This window comes from Rattus norvegicus, chromosome 10 (assembly GCF_036323735.1).
Source record: "Rattus norvegicus strain BN/NHsdMcwi chromosome 10, GRCr8, whole genome shotgun sequence".
NCBI classification, from domain to species: domain Eukaryota; kingdom Metazoa; phylum Chordata; class Mammalia; order Rodentia; family Muridae; genus Rattus; species Rattus norvegicus.
Window position 1 is genome coordinate 29905043 of NC_086028.1, and position 15136 is coordinate 29920178.

The window sequence follows — 15136 nt, forward strand, 5'->3', positions numbered from 1 at the left end:
TATTGAAGCCACAAGCGTTGAGTTGAAAAGTGTTCTTTTTCCTTATTGAAACAATAGAGACAGCAACCCATGCTTCCGCTGTGATAGAAGTGCAAAGCTAGTTGGGTTGTCACTTTGAGAGTAAGTTCTTTGGGGAATGTGTTAATTATTACTGGGTTAAGAGGACTGGATTCCCGTAAGGATTATTGTGCCTACTGGAGTCTAGGAGAACTATGAGCATATTTACACATAAATTTACTTCAGGAATGCTTAGAATATGGAATTCGTTTAGTAACATATCTTTAGATGTGTTTATTTTTACTTTTGTGCATGAGTGTATTAGCTGCATGTATGTATAAATGGCATGTGCACACCTGATACCTATGGAGGTCAGAAAAAGACAGGATCCCCTGGAACTGGAATTACATATGGCCTGCACGTGGATGCTGGGTACTGAAAGCTGAACCCAGGCCCTCTGTAAGAATACTTGGTGTACTCTTTCCTACTGAGCCATCTCTCCTGCCTCTCCTTAGTACGTTTTAAGAATAGCACAAAGACTCGAGAGTTTCTCCTGGTCTCAAAAACTGTTCAGTGGAAGAAAGCTAAGTGGGAACTTCTTGATGGCACACAGTAAATCCGTTTCTAGGAGTCATATCACGAATGTTGTCATCGTCTAAATTCCTACAGAGAGGCAGACCACTCTGACTTTTATTGACTGCACAGAGAACATGTTGTCGGGAGGTCAGAGAGTAGCCAAGCATAGTTAGGCAAAGAAGGATCTGGACCTCTGTAGTTGTTCTCTATACAGTATTAAATCTGATCTCCTTGTTTCTATGCCTACAGATTATAAGTGCAGATTACAAACTGCAGAGGACAGAGACACAGAATAAGACAGAAGTAATTTCAAGTGCTGGACTGTTTGGAAGCATTTTAGGGCTTGAGAACAGCAAGCACTTCATATTTTAGCAATCACTCAGTACTTTAATGTATTACAGCAAGACGTAAGGCAGGTGATTCCAAACATAGCCTTGGTTTATCAGAGTTAAGTTACATTGCATGCTTTCCATGATTTAGACAGCATTTGAAGCACTTTGGAAGGATTTCAATGTGAATAGAATACTTTTTTCTTTTTTTAATCTATTCATTGAGAGCTTCGTACATATATACAACGTATTTTGTTTATACCCCAAGCTACACCTAAAGATCTATCTCCTGACTTCTTTTTGTCTTTTTCTTTTTTTTAACTGAGTCTAATTAGTGTTGGCCCTGTATGCATGGGTGGGGCCATTGGCTGGAGCATAGTCCACCCAGCAGGGGCCACATCTCTAAAGAATATTGACTCCCCCTTTACCAGCAGGCACCAGCAGCTCCTCAGCTAGAGGTAGATGTGTTTCGGTGGGAGACAGTGTGACCCAGATGTCCCATTCACGGATATCCCTCCACAGATATTTGCTATCTGTGCTTTGACCAGTGTGAGTTTCCATATGAACCTCCGTCCCCGTCGCAAAGATGCATTTCTGTCGAGGACTGAGAGCTGGGCTCACCGAGGGGTAAATAGAGGCACATATTTAGAAGGTAGCTTGGTACTCTGTCCATTTAGTAGGTTGTCCTCCAGAGTCCAGGAGCTCCCAGGCCCAGTGCAAAATTTTAAGGCACTATCATTGGTGCTTTCTGTGAGTTAACCCTTAGCTTCCCAGAAAACATAAGCCACGGCAATAGACTTGGTCTCCAGAGTTCCCCTAACTCCAGTGTTAGTGCAATATTTCTTTGTGACTATTAATTTCTAGTCAGTAAGCTCAGACTTCCTGTGTATTCGAGAGAAGAGGATAACGCACTTCTGAGCCCTAAGATGACTTTAGCCCAGCATTCTCTCTTAAGTTTCTAGGAACATGTAGCAACATAGGTTGTGGATTTTGGCATGAACAGATTTCTTGCCCTTCTGCCCGTCACAAGGTGCTAAGACCGTTTCCCTTGCTGGGAACCAGAGTCTGCATTCGGTTTCTTATCACCTCACCTATGATTCGAGTGCAAAACATGTCAACTGGGTGTTTTTCACATTTAAATAAAACCTCTTTCTTACTGTGATGCCATCCAACAGTTTAATGTAAGTTATCATTGACTCATTAGAGACTGCCCATAGAGGATATTCTATCTACTGTGTGTTGGCCTGTGCCATGGTGTCGAGCTGTTTGGGCCATTACTGACTTCACACAGAGAGATAATTTAGAATGCAGTTCTGTCACAGGTCAAGCAGTCAAATGCCAGGCATGGTCTTTTTCTTCTTCTCTTCAAAGAATGCCTATTTCATAACCATTAATAACATTTTCTTTATATAAACCGAAGTAAGAGCAATAAAAAAATAAATTCTGCTTTATAGTATAATTTGATTGCCGATAGAGTTCAGAAATGAACTTCCTCACTGTGCATGTGCTACTGAGTAGTGGAAGGCTAACCATCCAGCAGGCTTCTCCCCAACCTCCATTTCTTTTTTATGGAGAACCTTTAGTTCATCCAGAGCCCTAAGCTATTCCAGGGAGGCAGATCCTTTGCTCTCCCCTTTAAAATGCTTTGATTGTGCCTCTCGTAGTTATGTGCCAAATGGGCTTCTGGACGTCTCATACATGTGTTCTGCAGCTAATTAGAATGCCCAGGCCTACTGTTTCCTACCTCTGCTCTCCCTGCGTTTAAGGGCTCAGTTCAAACACCAGGCCCATGCCCTCTGGAAAGGAATGGCAAAGCTCTACTCTGATTTGGGCATCTGTTGGGACCAGGTTTTCCAAAGGATATCCTGTAGGAGATAACCATTTCATTAGGGCCATATTCCCTTTCCAAACCGGGAAATCCAGGGCCTGCTGTGAAGGAAAACCCAGATAATGCTATTGTGGCTGTAAGCAGAGCACTTGTAAATGTTGTTGTCGGTATCTTTTCCACAGGTTCCATCCAGATTGTGTCCACTGACAGGTTAATGACGTGTTTTAGAGCTCTGTTTATGGAGAGCGGTAGGGCAGCTGTGACATGAGTCCTTTACATATTCCAATGACCCTTCCTCCTTCCATGTCCCCCGCAGTTGATAACTCCTCATGCCATCCGTGTTCAGACACCTCCTCGGCACATCCCTGGTGTTGTGGAAGTCACATTGTCCTACAAGTCCAAGCAGTTCTGCAAAGGGACACCAGGCAGATTCATCTATACAGGTAAGCATGCCTGCAGATTGCACCCACCGAGTTCTGTTGATTTCATGAGATGTTTTACTTGATCGTGTATGTGTGTGTGTGTGTGTGTGTGTGTGTGTGTGTGTGTGTGTGTAAAATCTTGTTTCTGCTAAGACAGATTTTCTCCATTTCAACAAATACAGGACCGAAGAAATTGCTTTGATTATTATTACTAAAAGCTTATGGAGATGTAATGGTTTTGCATGTTGAAATAAATGGTTGCCTACTTCGAGAAATAACTTGAAAAGTAATAGGGAGCAGGGCAGACCTAGACAGGACCAATGTCTCCCTCTAGTAGATTGGCCAGCTTTTTGGAGTTTGCTTTATGGGGCTAGGTTGAACTTTGACGGACAGTACTGCTTTCTTCTAGCCTGCCATAGCATTTGAGTTTAACACTTATGGTAGTTTTCATAGTTTATTCTGGGTCAGTGCTTTCTATCCCAGTAAGCTGCATTTTACCAGCCCCCTCCCCCACCCCCAACAGCATTGGCACATGGACCTGCCTTGTGGTAAGCGGCTAGGGTTACAGGGTGCATCTGAAATCCCTCCTACCAGGCACAGCCAATCAGGCAGGACCTAGTCTGGCAGGATGTGGAAATATATGTAATAGGCAAAGCAAACACCCTGGGATCTCTTCAAATTCAGTATGCACTATGGAAGGGGTGGGCATATTCTTTGTTTCTTACACGCTCAAAGGTGAGGTGTTGGCTGATGTCAGGAACTACAGGCGGCAGCCTGGTAAATTTGAGGGCCCTTGGCGGCACATCACCTGGCTAGCTCCATCCACATCCAGTCACAGCTTTTCTTTCCCCATTTGTTATTGAGGGTCCACTAGGCCTCTCTGTGTAGGTGGGAAGTTGTTTTCATACAAAGGAGCTCAGAAGAAGCGATTCTGTTAGCACATCCTAATTAAGCCATATAATCCAACGAGCTGGTTTCATCTTTGTTCTAACATTCTCCCGCAAAGCATCTTCCCCTATAATTTTATACTGTGGAGCAAACCAAGCATGCTCTATAGTCATCCCATTCTCTCTCTCTCACAATGACAACCCACCACCAACAGACAGAGTCAGACAGACAGACAGACAGACAAACCGAGTTAATACATTTTGACCCTCAGAAATGCCTCCCAGCCCTTTAAACAAAATACAAGGTTGGTGCCTGCCTGCCGATTAGTTTTAGTTAATTGAAAATTATAGGATTGACCCAAGAGGAAAATTTTGTTTGCACTCCAATCACTTTTACAAATTAAGGAAAATTACCACAATTTTGTTTAGCTCAGGTTTCACACTGAGTTCACGAAATTAGCTCCGCCATCCCAACGAAGTCAGCACTTTGTTAGTGAGTGCTTGAAAAAAAAGTCTATCTGGAGTTTTGTGGTGTATACAAACGAAGCATAGAGAAAGCTATGGTGCTTTATAGAAGTGGGCCAAGTGTTTTTAATTAGGCTCATTGGTTCAGCATAAGTTTTGAAGAACAATCAAAATAGCGGATTAGCTGTTTCTTTTAAATCTAGGGTTTCTTGCCATTCATTTTTCCCATGAGAACTTCCAGATAGCACTGTAAGTTTTCTCTCTTTTCTTTTCCTTTCCTTTCTTTTCTTTTCTTTCTTTCTTTCTTTTTTTTTTAAAAACAAGCCTCATTATGGGCTCGCAGGAAAAGGACCACTTGAAATTTTTGATACTGTAACATTCCCCACCATCATTCCAAGGGGATGGGAGCTTTTCACAGTGTTCCTTGCTGGACTCGCTGTTCTGGAACATATTACAAAACCACAGAGGCCAAATGTTTTCTCTGAGGAGTTTAGAGTTTTCTTGGCCGAAAACATTTAGGCCTTGCTGGTTGCTTATTTACTCTGCTATTAAGAACAAGAAAAAGAAAAGAAGACGAGAGGAAGAAAAAGAAAATGTTCAAGGGGTGGGAGGCACCAGAAGCAGTCAGCCATGGCTTCCGCTTTGGTGACAATGTCCTTGCTCATTAATGGCTCCCTTTTGTGGTCAAGTCTCATTTAGAAGAAATTATTGTTAATCAGTGTTCAGTAAAATATACCCTAGAGCCACCTGGTCGTAAAATTCTTTTAAAAATCACTACCATTACATAAATTCTCAAACAAAACAAAACAAAGCAACCCCCTCCCTGCAAATAAACAAACCAACCCTAGGGATTGACCATTATTTAAGATTTTTAAAAAAAAAAAACCATTCAAAAATTGCTACCAACTTAAGGAATCACATCTTGGGAAAGCTGTATCACACTGGAATTAAGAGCAAAGATAAAAACAGCGGATCTGCAAGCTAAGGGAAGGGATTCTGGAAGAATGTGTGTTGAGATGTTCATTTGTGGGAATCTGAAGGAGAATTTATGCCTTCAACTGTGGGCGACTAACAAGAAGATGCCATTTGTAATGTATCCTAGGAAGAAATCTAGCCTCTTCTTGTGTTAAAAAAATAAAAATGGAAAGAAATGAGGACAAAGATTCCTTGGCTATTCATAGTTACGGTGACGTCATGTGATTTTAACTAGGAAACTTCTGAGCCTCATGGTCACTGGCATGTGGCTTGTCCTTGTGGTGGGTCCTTAGTTACGGCTAGCCTCCCAGCTCCTGGGGCTTACTCAGTTTACCTCTCTGCTCGTCATTCTTTACAAGTGAAGGTGGAGAGAAGGGTCTCGTCATTCTTTACAAGTGAAGGTGGAGAGAAGGGGTCTCAGTGCCTGTATGTTCTTTGTATCCAAACAACTGCTTAGGTCATTGTGCTGGTGCAGGCCGCTCTCCCGCCCACTCCCAGAAGTTCACACTTCATCTTTAACATCCATACTACTTCAAGATGTGAGGCTTGCCTTTCTGGATTGGCAAACGAATCTTGTTTCTTAATGGAATGTCACTGGAATTTTTCCCCTCAAAAAGAAGCTAGCAAATATCACAGAAATGAGGAGTAACACCCTAGTTAAGGCACTCCTACTGTTTTCAGAGTGCTTAGGAGTGTCGGGATATAGGAATGTGAAAGGCTCTAAAAATCTACTTTAAGCAAAACCAGGAAAATCACACCATGAAGGAACACCCTGGTCTAGTCGATACAAGTAGAGACCCACCTTTTAGGGGAAGCAATCCGACCAATCTCTTGAGGATGCTGATTGCAACTCTCCATCACTGGTCCTCAGACTCGAGTGTTCCAATCAGAGTCATGGGGAAGAGTGTGTCCTGACTTAAAGAACACAGAAGTCCCAACAGCACTGGGCAGATCAAACTTCGTGTTTCCTAATTCTTTAGCCAATGTGAGGGCAGGGCTGACATTACATTTTACATTTCTAAATGAAAGAAATTAAAACGCCACCCCATCATAAGATTGTTTTCAGAGTTCTACGATCTTGTATCTGGTCAGTCAGTCCAGGTAGACAAAATATAAGATCACAGGACTCAACCCATCTCACTGGCCATGTAGGGTCTCCCCAGTAGCTTCACACACCCCTTTGTTTGTATGTTTTGTTTTTATAGCTCTTCAGTCTTTAAATGAGCGGCTTCCTTTAGGAGCATGACTGTCCCTGCTAAGGCTTCAGTGAACTTGGATGCTAATAAAAATTCCTTAGGAGCAGTTTAGCTGTTTCTTTAAAATTCTTAGAATGGGGTTTTCTAATAACAAGGGGCTACATCTGAAGGGGCTACACTTTGCTTTCATTCTGGTAATTACTTCACAGGAAAGGGTTCCGTGCCCAGGTAAAAATCAACAAATAAGCAAATAAATACATAAATAAATAAAATATATAAATAAAAAATAAAAAATATAAAAGGACCACAAGATGATATAGGGCCAGCTTTATCCTGTGTGTTGGGGCTGTACTTAAAGTAATATCCCTTCCCCACAGATTAGGGAGAGCCCTGACGCGTGATCAACTGTCAGTTCAACTGATTGGCTGGTTAAGCCACCTATCAGAACCTTTCTACCAACTGCTGTCCCGTTCTAACCCTGTTCACTTGACTGTGGCCCCTGTAAGAGCCAATCCAAATGGAGTATTAACTGAGGAATGAAACTACCTCCTGTTTGTATTTCTCCCTGGCAATGCATAGCATATTGTTCTGCCCACAGGATGGGCCTTGTGGGCAAATATATTCTAAGAGATCTTCATGACTCTTAATTTCCTTTTTTGCTCTTTCCTGATCATATTTGTTTTAACCCTCCTCTCTCTCCCTCTCACCTTTCCCCCTCCACTTTTCTTTCTATCTATTTCCTTTTAATTGCCACTAATACAGAGTAGCTTAGGGATTGGGCACTTCCATTTAAGGTAATGGATATAGATTGAGCTCGCAGCTTTGCCATTTACTGGAGAAGCTATTTCTGAGATCTTCATATTACGGCTCTGAGCCACAGTCACCTCATTTTTACAAGAAGAAAAGGATAACTTGCTAGGGTTGTTTGTAGAATCAGAGAAACGCGTAACATCTAGAAAGAAGCCAGGTCCTAGTGTTGGCATTAAACTGTGGCTATTGTCTTTAGTCATTCATTCTTTTAAAACATCGTTATTTTCTGTGTGTGAGGGTTTTGTCTTCATGTGCATATGTGTACCATATGGGTACTTAGTGCCGATGGAGTACAGGCAAGGACATCAAGTCTTTTGGAACTGGACTTATAGATAGTTGCAAGCTGCCACATGGGTGCTGGGAGCTGAACTCGGGTCCTCTGCCAGAGCACAAAATCTCTGTACTGCAGAGTGGTTGCTGAAGCGGCACCCATCATTTCTGAGTCCCCCTTTCTAGAGCAAATACTTCACATCTTGTTTACCACCATCCTCATCTTCCTGGAAATCTAAGATATGCCTTTAAGAGTTTTTAGTAGCAGAATCATAAGCACCAGTACATTGACATAACGACAAATAGAAAAAGCAATGTATGGATCATTATGAAAACAAGGAACAGATTTTTAAATAATTACTCCACTTTCTGTTGTCACAACAAAATAACCTAGACTGAGTGCTTATAAAGAAGATAGGATTATTTAGCTCACAATTTTGGAGGTTGAAAGTCTTAAGTCCAAACGGTCCCATCTTTTGGGCCTCTGGATAGGACCTCATGGACTGCCTCACATCATGGTGGATGGAGTTGTGGAGTAAGCATAGGTGAGAGAGGTCAAGTAGGGAGGCCGATGGCTGGTGGATTTAGGTTTGTACTCTCCATAACCACCTATTCTCATGAGAACTGAGTGGGAGTCTACAAGTGAATTCCTTCCTTCCGAGGTCAGCACATCCAATAGCCTAATTAAATCAATCACATTTCTTTAGGCTCTAACTCTTCATGCTGCCACATTGGGCGCCCAGAATTTAGTGCATGGACTCTTGAAGGCCAAATCATAGTTTGGATGAGAAATATTTTGACTGTCGGTCTTGACTTGGGAATTACTTTGGCACTGATTTCTTTTTTCCCATTTAAAATACATGGGTTTGCTCCTCTTTTTCACCTGTGAATTCCTCCTCTCTTCTTCAGGACACATTAACATCGGCATTGCCCATCACCAACCTCCTTCAGAGGGTATAGGCTAGAGTCGGCTTCGACTCCAGGTTCAAGACCTTTCAGCCCACAAAGCCTTGGGCTTTTCTTCTCCTGTAGTGCTTCCCATACAAAATGAAAGCTGCCACTTTGGGACCATTGCTGCATAGAACTCCTAAAAAGCTACCATCTTATCATTACGCTGTAGCAACTGTCCCCGTTGGCTCACTAGATATAAGCTGCAACATAACCTCTTTGCCTTGCCGTTCATAGCCCTCTCAGCTTTTCCATGTTTCCTCAACTCTTTACTATGCCTCAAACTCATTCTGCATTTACCCGGGGTTTCACACTTGCCTTATGTACAAGCACATACAAGACTTAGGTACAGTTCTAATTCTGTTCCTCTGATCATACTCTTACCACTATAGGAGAGTGGATAGCACTGGCTGAGACAGAGGCCTGTAGTATAACTCAGGTTCTGCACTGACCTTACCAAGAAACCTAGGATAGATTCTTATGTGCTCTAGACTCTTTTTTTGCATTGTAAAATGGACCAGTTGGAGTAGGGTAACGTTGATATTCCCCACAGCTGATCTTAATTGACAGGAGAATTTCTGACATTCCATCTCTCTTGTGCCGTGCAATTGGGCCACTCCCTCATCATAGCTTCCTTATGGTCACAACTCTTTTTTTTTAAATTTCTTTCTATTGTTTGTGGGTAAAACAGAAATGGAAATAGAGCCACTAGATAAAGAAAGAGATAGCCTTTCTCAGGTTTCTGTGACTTTGTAAGCTGCACCGAAGCAACTTGACTTAGTATCTGGTGAGGTTTTGATAGGTGTTCCCTGATAATTGATTAATATATTGCCAAGGATCAATGGGTCCTCATTGATTGCTGTAATCTGGATGACACGGGCTGTAAATAGAATCTGTTAATTAAGAATCTATCCCTCTGCACTTGACATTTTCATGCATAGAACACAATAGTTGGGGTTTCTGATAAGGGAAAAATGGGTTTAGATCTGCGGAGTAAATACTTTTCATTTCCTCACCTATAAAATGAAGACATTTTAATGGTATTTGTGTTTAAAGAGTAAATAGGTCAGGCAGGTAATGTAGTTCTGATGGTGCCTGCTCTGGTAAGAGTGTTGTCTAAAAATAAACCCAGAATGTAAAGAGCAGACAGTCTGAATGTTGTTCCTATTTAAAAGAAAAATCCTAAGAACTGATCACTTGAACTTTCTTTGGTTAACAGTGTATTCATTTCAACTTTCTCTGGCATGCAGACACTATTTCTTCCTAGACTGGAGTTGGACTCAGAATATCTGGCTTCAGTTATGATTTCCCTGCTTCCTTTATTTATTTATTACAAGAATGTTCGTAGATCCCCTGTTCTATTCTAGGTGTTCTAAACCAGTTCTAGGCAATGCCCTAAAATATAGTTGAACCAAAGCACGCAAGGTCCTTGTTTTCTTTGATCTTATGGTCCTAGAACTAATATGGATGTTCCTAAATCTGCTATGTTAAACCTGGGAAATACCCCAAAATAAAAAAGGGTTTCAGATAAGCACATAGGAAAAGGAACCCTGATAAGCCAGGGATACTTTTCTCCTAGAAAAGACATGTGAGCTGAGACTTTAAGCATGACCAAGCATCAACACAGGGATCACTGCAGGGTGTAGGCCTCTGGGCAGAGAGAATTATCCAGAGACGGAGTGTTTAAGAAGACACTGAATGCAAGCCACAAGGAATAGTTGATACTTATCTTTAGAACCAAGGGCAGTTTCCTGAAATGGCAGTTGGCTGTGACATTTTTACCGTTTGAGACCCCCCCCCCCCCCGAGAAGGAGGGACTGCAGACCAGGACAGGAGTTGGAAGTCTTCCTCAAGAGCTTTTGAAGTCACCAAGGAAGCTAACTAGCAGCTCGTATTTGGGTGATTACCAGAGGAGGTAAGATGCACTGACAGGAGTCAAGACCTGAAGAGTGGAAAGACAGGGTGGGGGTGAAGTGAGGGAGATCAGAGGACTTAAGTTGAGCAGATGTCTTGTCTTTGTTTCCAGGTTTAATGATGATGGGGCTCTGACTTTGCTGTGTTTCCCAAGGGTCTTGTAAGATTCAGGGAAAGTGTGAGTCCGAAGATGCTTACGCAGGGCAATATCCTACAGACTTGTTCATTGTGGAAAAACACAGGCCTAACAGCCGTTCACAAAGAACGGAGAAAAGTAGGCAAGAATGTTCACACTGGCTTGCTGGCTTGCTGTCCACCTCCTTCTCGTCTTTCCCCTCCTCCACCTTCTATAAATCAGGTGGTTTTCACTTCGGATTCAACTGCCAGAGAGGGTAATGGACCCCCTCCTTGTGATCCTCCACCAGTCCCGTCCTGATTAGAAATGAGTCAGTAACAAAGATTTGAAGGTGGTTGCTTGTCCCTATGCCTTAAAAATGACTCTGAAAGTACTAGTCATATTAAAGGAAAAGATCCAGTTGTGGAAAGAATGTTTATTCCCTTTGTTTTGGTATGAAGGGTAAAGCCTAACCCTTTTCTCCACCAAAGGGAAGATTTATTTTCACAAAATGTGATTTCCCCCTCTCTGATCTTATATGTGTTGGTAATTCAGAATCTGCTGGCATCTGTACAGTTGAACCCTGTGGGTACCATAATGGGTACAGCAGCCACCATCTGTAAAAGCAACCATTGTACTTCAGTGACATCTATGAAATGAAAGCTGTTTCTTCAAAGAATAAAACCAGTCCGAAGGAAGCACATTACTTTGCATATTTTTTGTATATACTTCCCAAGAAATATGACCCGTATTTCCTATTTGGAGTGGAGTGTAATCAGGACATGAGTAGCTAGTGTAACGGGATCATTAAAAGGAATATTTTCCCTGACATTAGAGGTCTAAATGGCCACCAGGCCTCATATACAACCTTGGCTTTTTCCTGTCTCCTCAGAGTTAATAAGTGATAAGGCCAGTGGAGAGATAAATCACAGAAATCCCTGTCCAAAGAAAACATATTGACCATAGCCAAGCAAATAACAGACCATAACCAACGGCCCCATTCATCACTCATGTAATAGGGACGTGAAGTATTATTTCCTACCCACAAAACTGTATAGAAGAAAAGGCAGACAGGCCCGTGCCCGGATCTGAGGCATGCGATTTGGTTATTAAAGGACATGAACTATTTGTCACATGGCTTTAATCTTTAAGACGTGTTGCCATTTCTAAACTATAAATTGTTGGTAAAGGATTAGAGAGCTATTAACAGCCGATGCAGGAGCTGAGCTTCCTATGGAATCTCAGCGATATAATGCAATCTGAGAAGGTCTTGGTAGCTAATCTTTTTAGTGTGATATAACACGATTTGGTTTTCAAAGCCAATAAAGCATTTGGCTGGAAGTATTCAAGGTTGCTTTTTAAAATTATTTAAATTTTAATTTTTTTTTCAAATTCAGGATAGTGATAAATTAACTCTTCAGCTTTTAAAGTGTGTATCCGGAAATTTCTCCTAAGATATTGGGATGGGGTGGGAGAGGGCAACTTTATTTCTGTTTGCCTTTTCATAAGATTTATTCCCACTGCTCTCAGAAGACTGTTTCCTGTTCTGCTTCTCCATGTTTGCAGTGCTGATCCCTTGTTCATTGTCCAAGCTAATGATGAGAGGCGCCCACTAGAGCATTAAACCTTGTTTTCCCTTTTTTTTTAAATTGCAAAACACTCCATGCTTACATTAGATAATTTAGGAAGCATCAATTAAATGTATATAAACTACTATTAAGATTGACCACATCCTGGGGTTGGGGATTTAGCTCAGTGGTAGAGCACTTGCCTAGCAAGCACAAGGTCCTGGGTTCGGTCCCCAACTCCAAAAAAAACAAAACAAAACAAAACAAAAACAAAAACAAAACAACAAAAAAACCCCCCCAAAAAAACCAAAAAACAAAAAAACCAAACAAACAAACAAAAAAAAGATTGACCACATCCCTACCAGTCTTTTAAGCATAAACACTCTCTAAAAGTGAGCCAGTAATATTATTTCAATGACATAATAGATCTTGTTGTCTCTTTTCCTGCGAATGTCTATCTCATCCTGAAACTGTCCTATGTAATAGCAAGTAAGATTTGTTTTGTTTTGTTACTTAGCAATGCATCAGAAAGACCAAGGCATTATGAATTTAAAACAATTTCTAATCTTTGATAATCATTTCACGCTTCGCTGGAACTTTATAAGATACATTTGAATCTCTATTAGAAACATCCCGATCTTCGTATTAGACAGCTTGAACTTGTGTTCCAGTCTCTTTTTCTTTTGAAAAATCTACAGCACAAGATCAATAGTTCTATACTTTGGCAGGGTATGGGGAGGGGGTGTCAAGATGCAGTGATTGACATACTGGCTGGGATTCATCAATGAATGTATGTGCCTCAAGGACACACTGTCGTCGGAGGTCGGGACCAGCTACCCAAAGCACGCAATTACAGCAGGAAGCTCTCTGTGCAAAACCTGGATGACCTCCAGGGACAGGGAATTTCGTCCATGCCCCTTGGCTGGGTCAAGTAGGATGATGCTTTTTGAGGAAAAAGTGGGAAGGACCCCTCCAGCCTGCTGGCAATATCTGTCCAAAACTAGAGCCCTAGACAGTTGAGGGTGGTTCCTCCTATGATTCCCCCAGGAAACTCCAGCAACCCCAGGCAGAATAGAGAGCTCTTCCTTTCTTTACTCCCTTTCCACATTCCCAGGGCTGTTTGCTTTCATCCCGTTGTTCTTTCGTAGTCCACATTTCCCCACTAAATTTCCCTTATTAGCTAAATCTTCTTTCTATGACTCTGAAATGTACAACACACCTGCCTATTCCACCCCCTAAAGTCTGCACTAGTCAAGCTCCATTTTTTTAAAAAAAATTTATTTATTTTATGTTATGAGTACACTGTAGCTGTCTTCTTCAGACACACCAGAAGAGGGCACTGGATCCCATTACAGATGGTTGTGAGCCACCATGTGGTTGCTGGGAATTAAACTCAGGGCCTTGGGGAAAGTAATCAGTGCTCTTAACCACGGAGCCATCTCTCCAGCCCCCGTCAGGCTCCATTTTTAACCCACTTATAAGACAAGGAAACTGGTAGAGGTGAGGTAATTCCTGTGTTTTCTTTCAGGTTAGTAGGTAGAGAAAGGATTCAGACGCCATCGAGGGTCACCAGGCTGGACACTGAGGAAGTCCCTGAGGAAACCACTTAACCGTGTCAGTATGTGCGGTTTCCCAATTCCCTGAAATTGGGCTACTGAAGAGGGAAGAACATTGCTATTTCTAGAATAGATGAGCCTTAAATATTTTAAGTTACTTATATCATTGTGAACCCATTGCAAACTCATAGAGACGATTTGGAATTACAGAAAAAACTACCATCACCCTTCATCCCACCTCTTTGAGATGATGACTGTTAGTATACTTTTCTATGTATACTCACAAGTGTTTTATCAGAGAGAATAAGAAACGTTCTTTTTTTTTTTTTGTAATTTTATATCTGGTTTTCTAGTTTAAGTCTCAAAACAAAGAGGTCTCCCATAAGTTCAAGTTTTTCTCAAATATATTTTAGTGGGTATATTGTAGTCCATTTTATGGCTGAGTAATTATTTACTTAATCATTCCCCTAGCATTGTTTTTAATAGACCTTTTACATAATATTTTCTTGATGACAGTATGATACTGAATATAAAGTGTTTTCTACTTTCCTAGTGAAAATCTACATGTATGAGATTTACCAATTCCCATAACTATGACGAAGTGACTACTTATGCCACTCCACATATTTATTATGGTACATTTTACAAACCAAACACTGTACAGTGTTTATGGGCATAACCTTTTCTGGTTTGGGGATTCCTACTCTTATTCATATTATCTATGTTATTACCTTTGCCATTGTTATTTTTAATATGAAAGCAAAAGCCATTTGTTGTTCAAAATAACGGGTTTCAGAAACAGATCCATTAGCCCTTGTCCATAATCTCTGGACTATGAAGACTAAAGCAATGAGATCGAAGCACAAGGGTCCATAGCACAACCCTGACTAAAAAGGAAGAAAAGGATACGCCAACTCTCTACATGCGTATAATGTAGTTCTACACTGTCTCCATCTGTCCCCCTCTGTACTGGTCCTCTTCATCTTCCACAATGGTTCCTTCTACTTTTGTATCTTGAATAAGAGAGAGAGAGAGAGAGAGAGAGAGAGAGAGAGAGAGAGAGAGAGAGAGAGGAAACTGTGAAGAGGGTGTGTAAATCCATGGGATTATTTCAGTCTTCATGCTGTCTCCTGTCATTGTCACTGGGGACGCGAATCTGTTACTGTATTATCATTGGAAGCCTTATCACTGAGCGTGCATCCATTTGCTATTTTCTAAATGTCCAAACCTACACCCTCTCATCAATGCTTTCCAAAGGCATTATTTGGCTATGGCTGTAG

At 41.4% G+C, this 15136-nt stretch overlaps 1 protein-coding gene across 11 annotated transcripts in view; it reads left to right on the plus strand.

The window, feature by feature from the left end:
* Positions 1–15136, plus strand: part of Ebf1 (EBF transcription factor 1) — a 393351-nt gene that overhangs the window by 307822 nt on the left and 70393 nt on the right. For all 11 annotated transcript variants that reach the window (XM_006246120.5, XM_006246117.5, XM_017596958.3 and 8 more), the window contains one exon: positions 3047–3173. In XM_006246120.5, coding sequence (XP_006246182.1) covers positions 3047–3173 — 127 coding nt within the window. The remainder of the gene's footprint in view (positions 1–3046; positions 3174–15136) is intronic.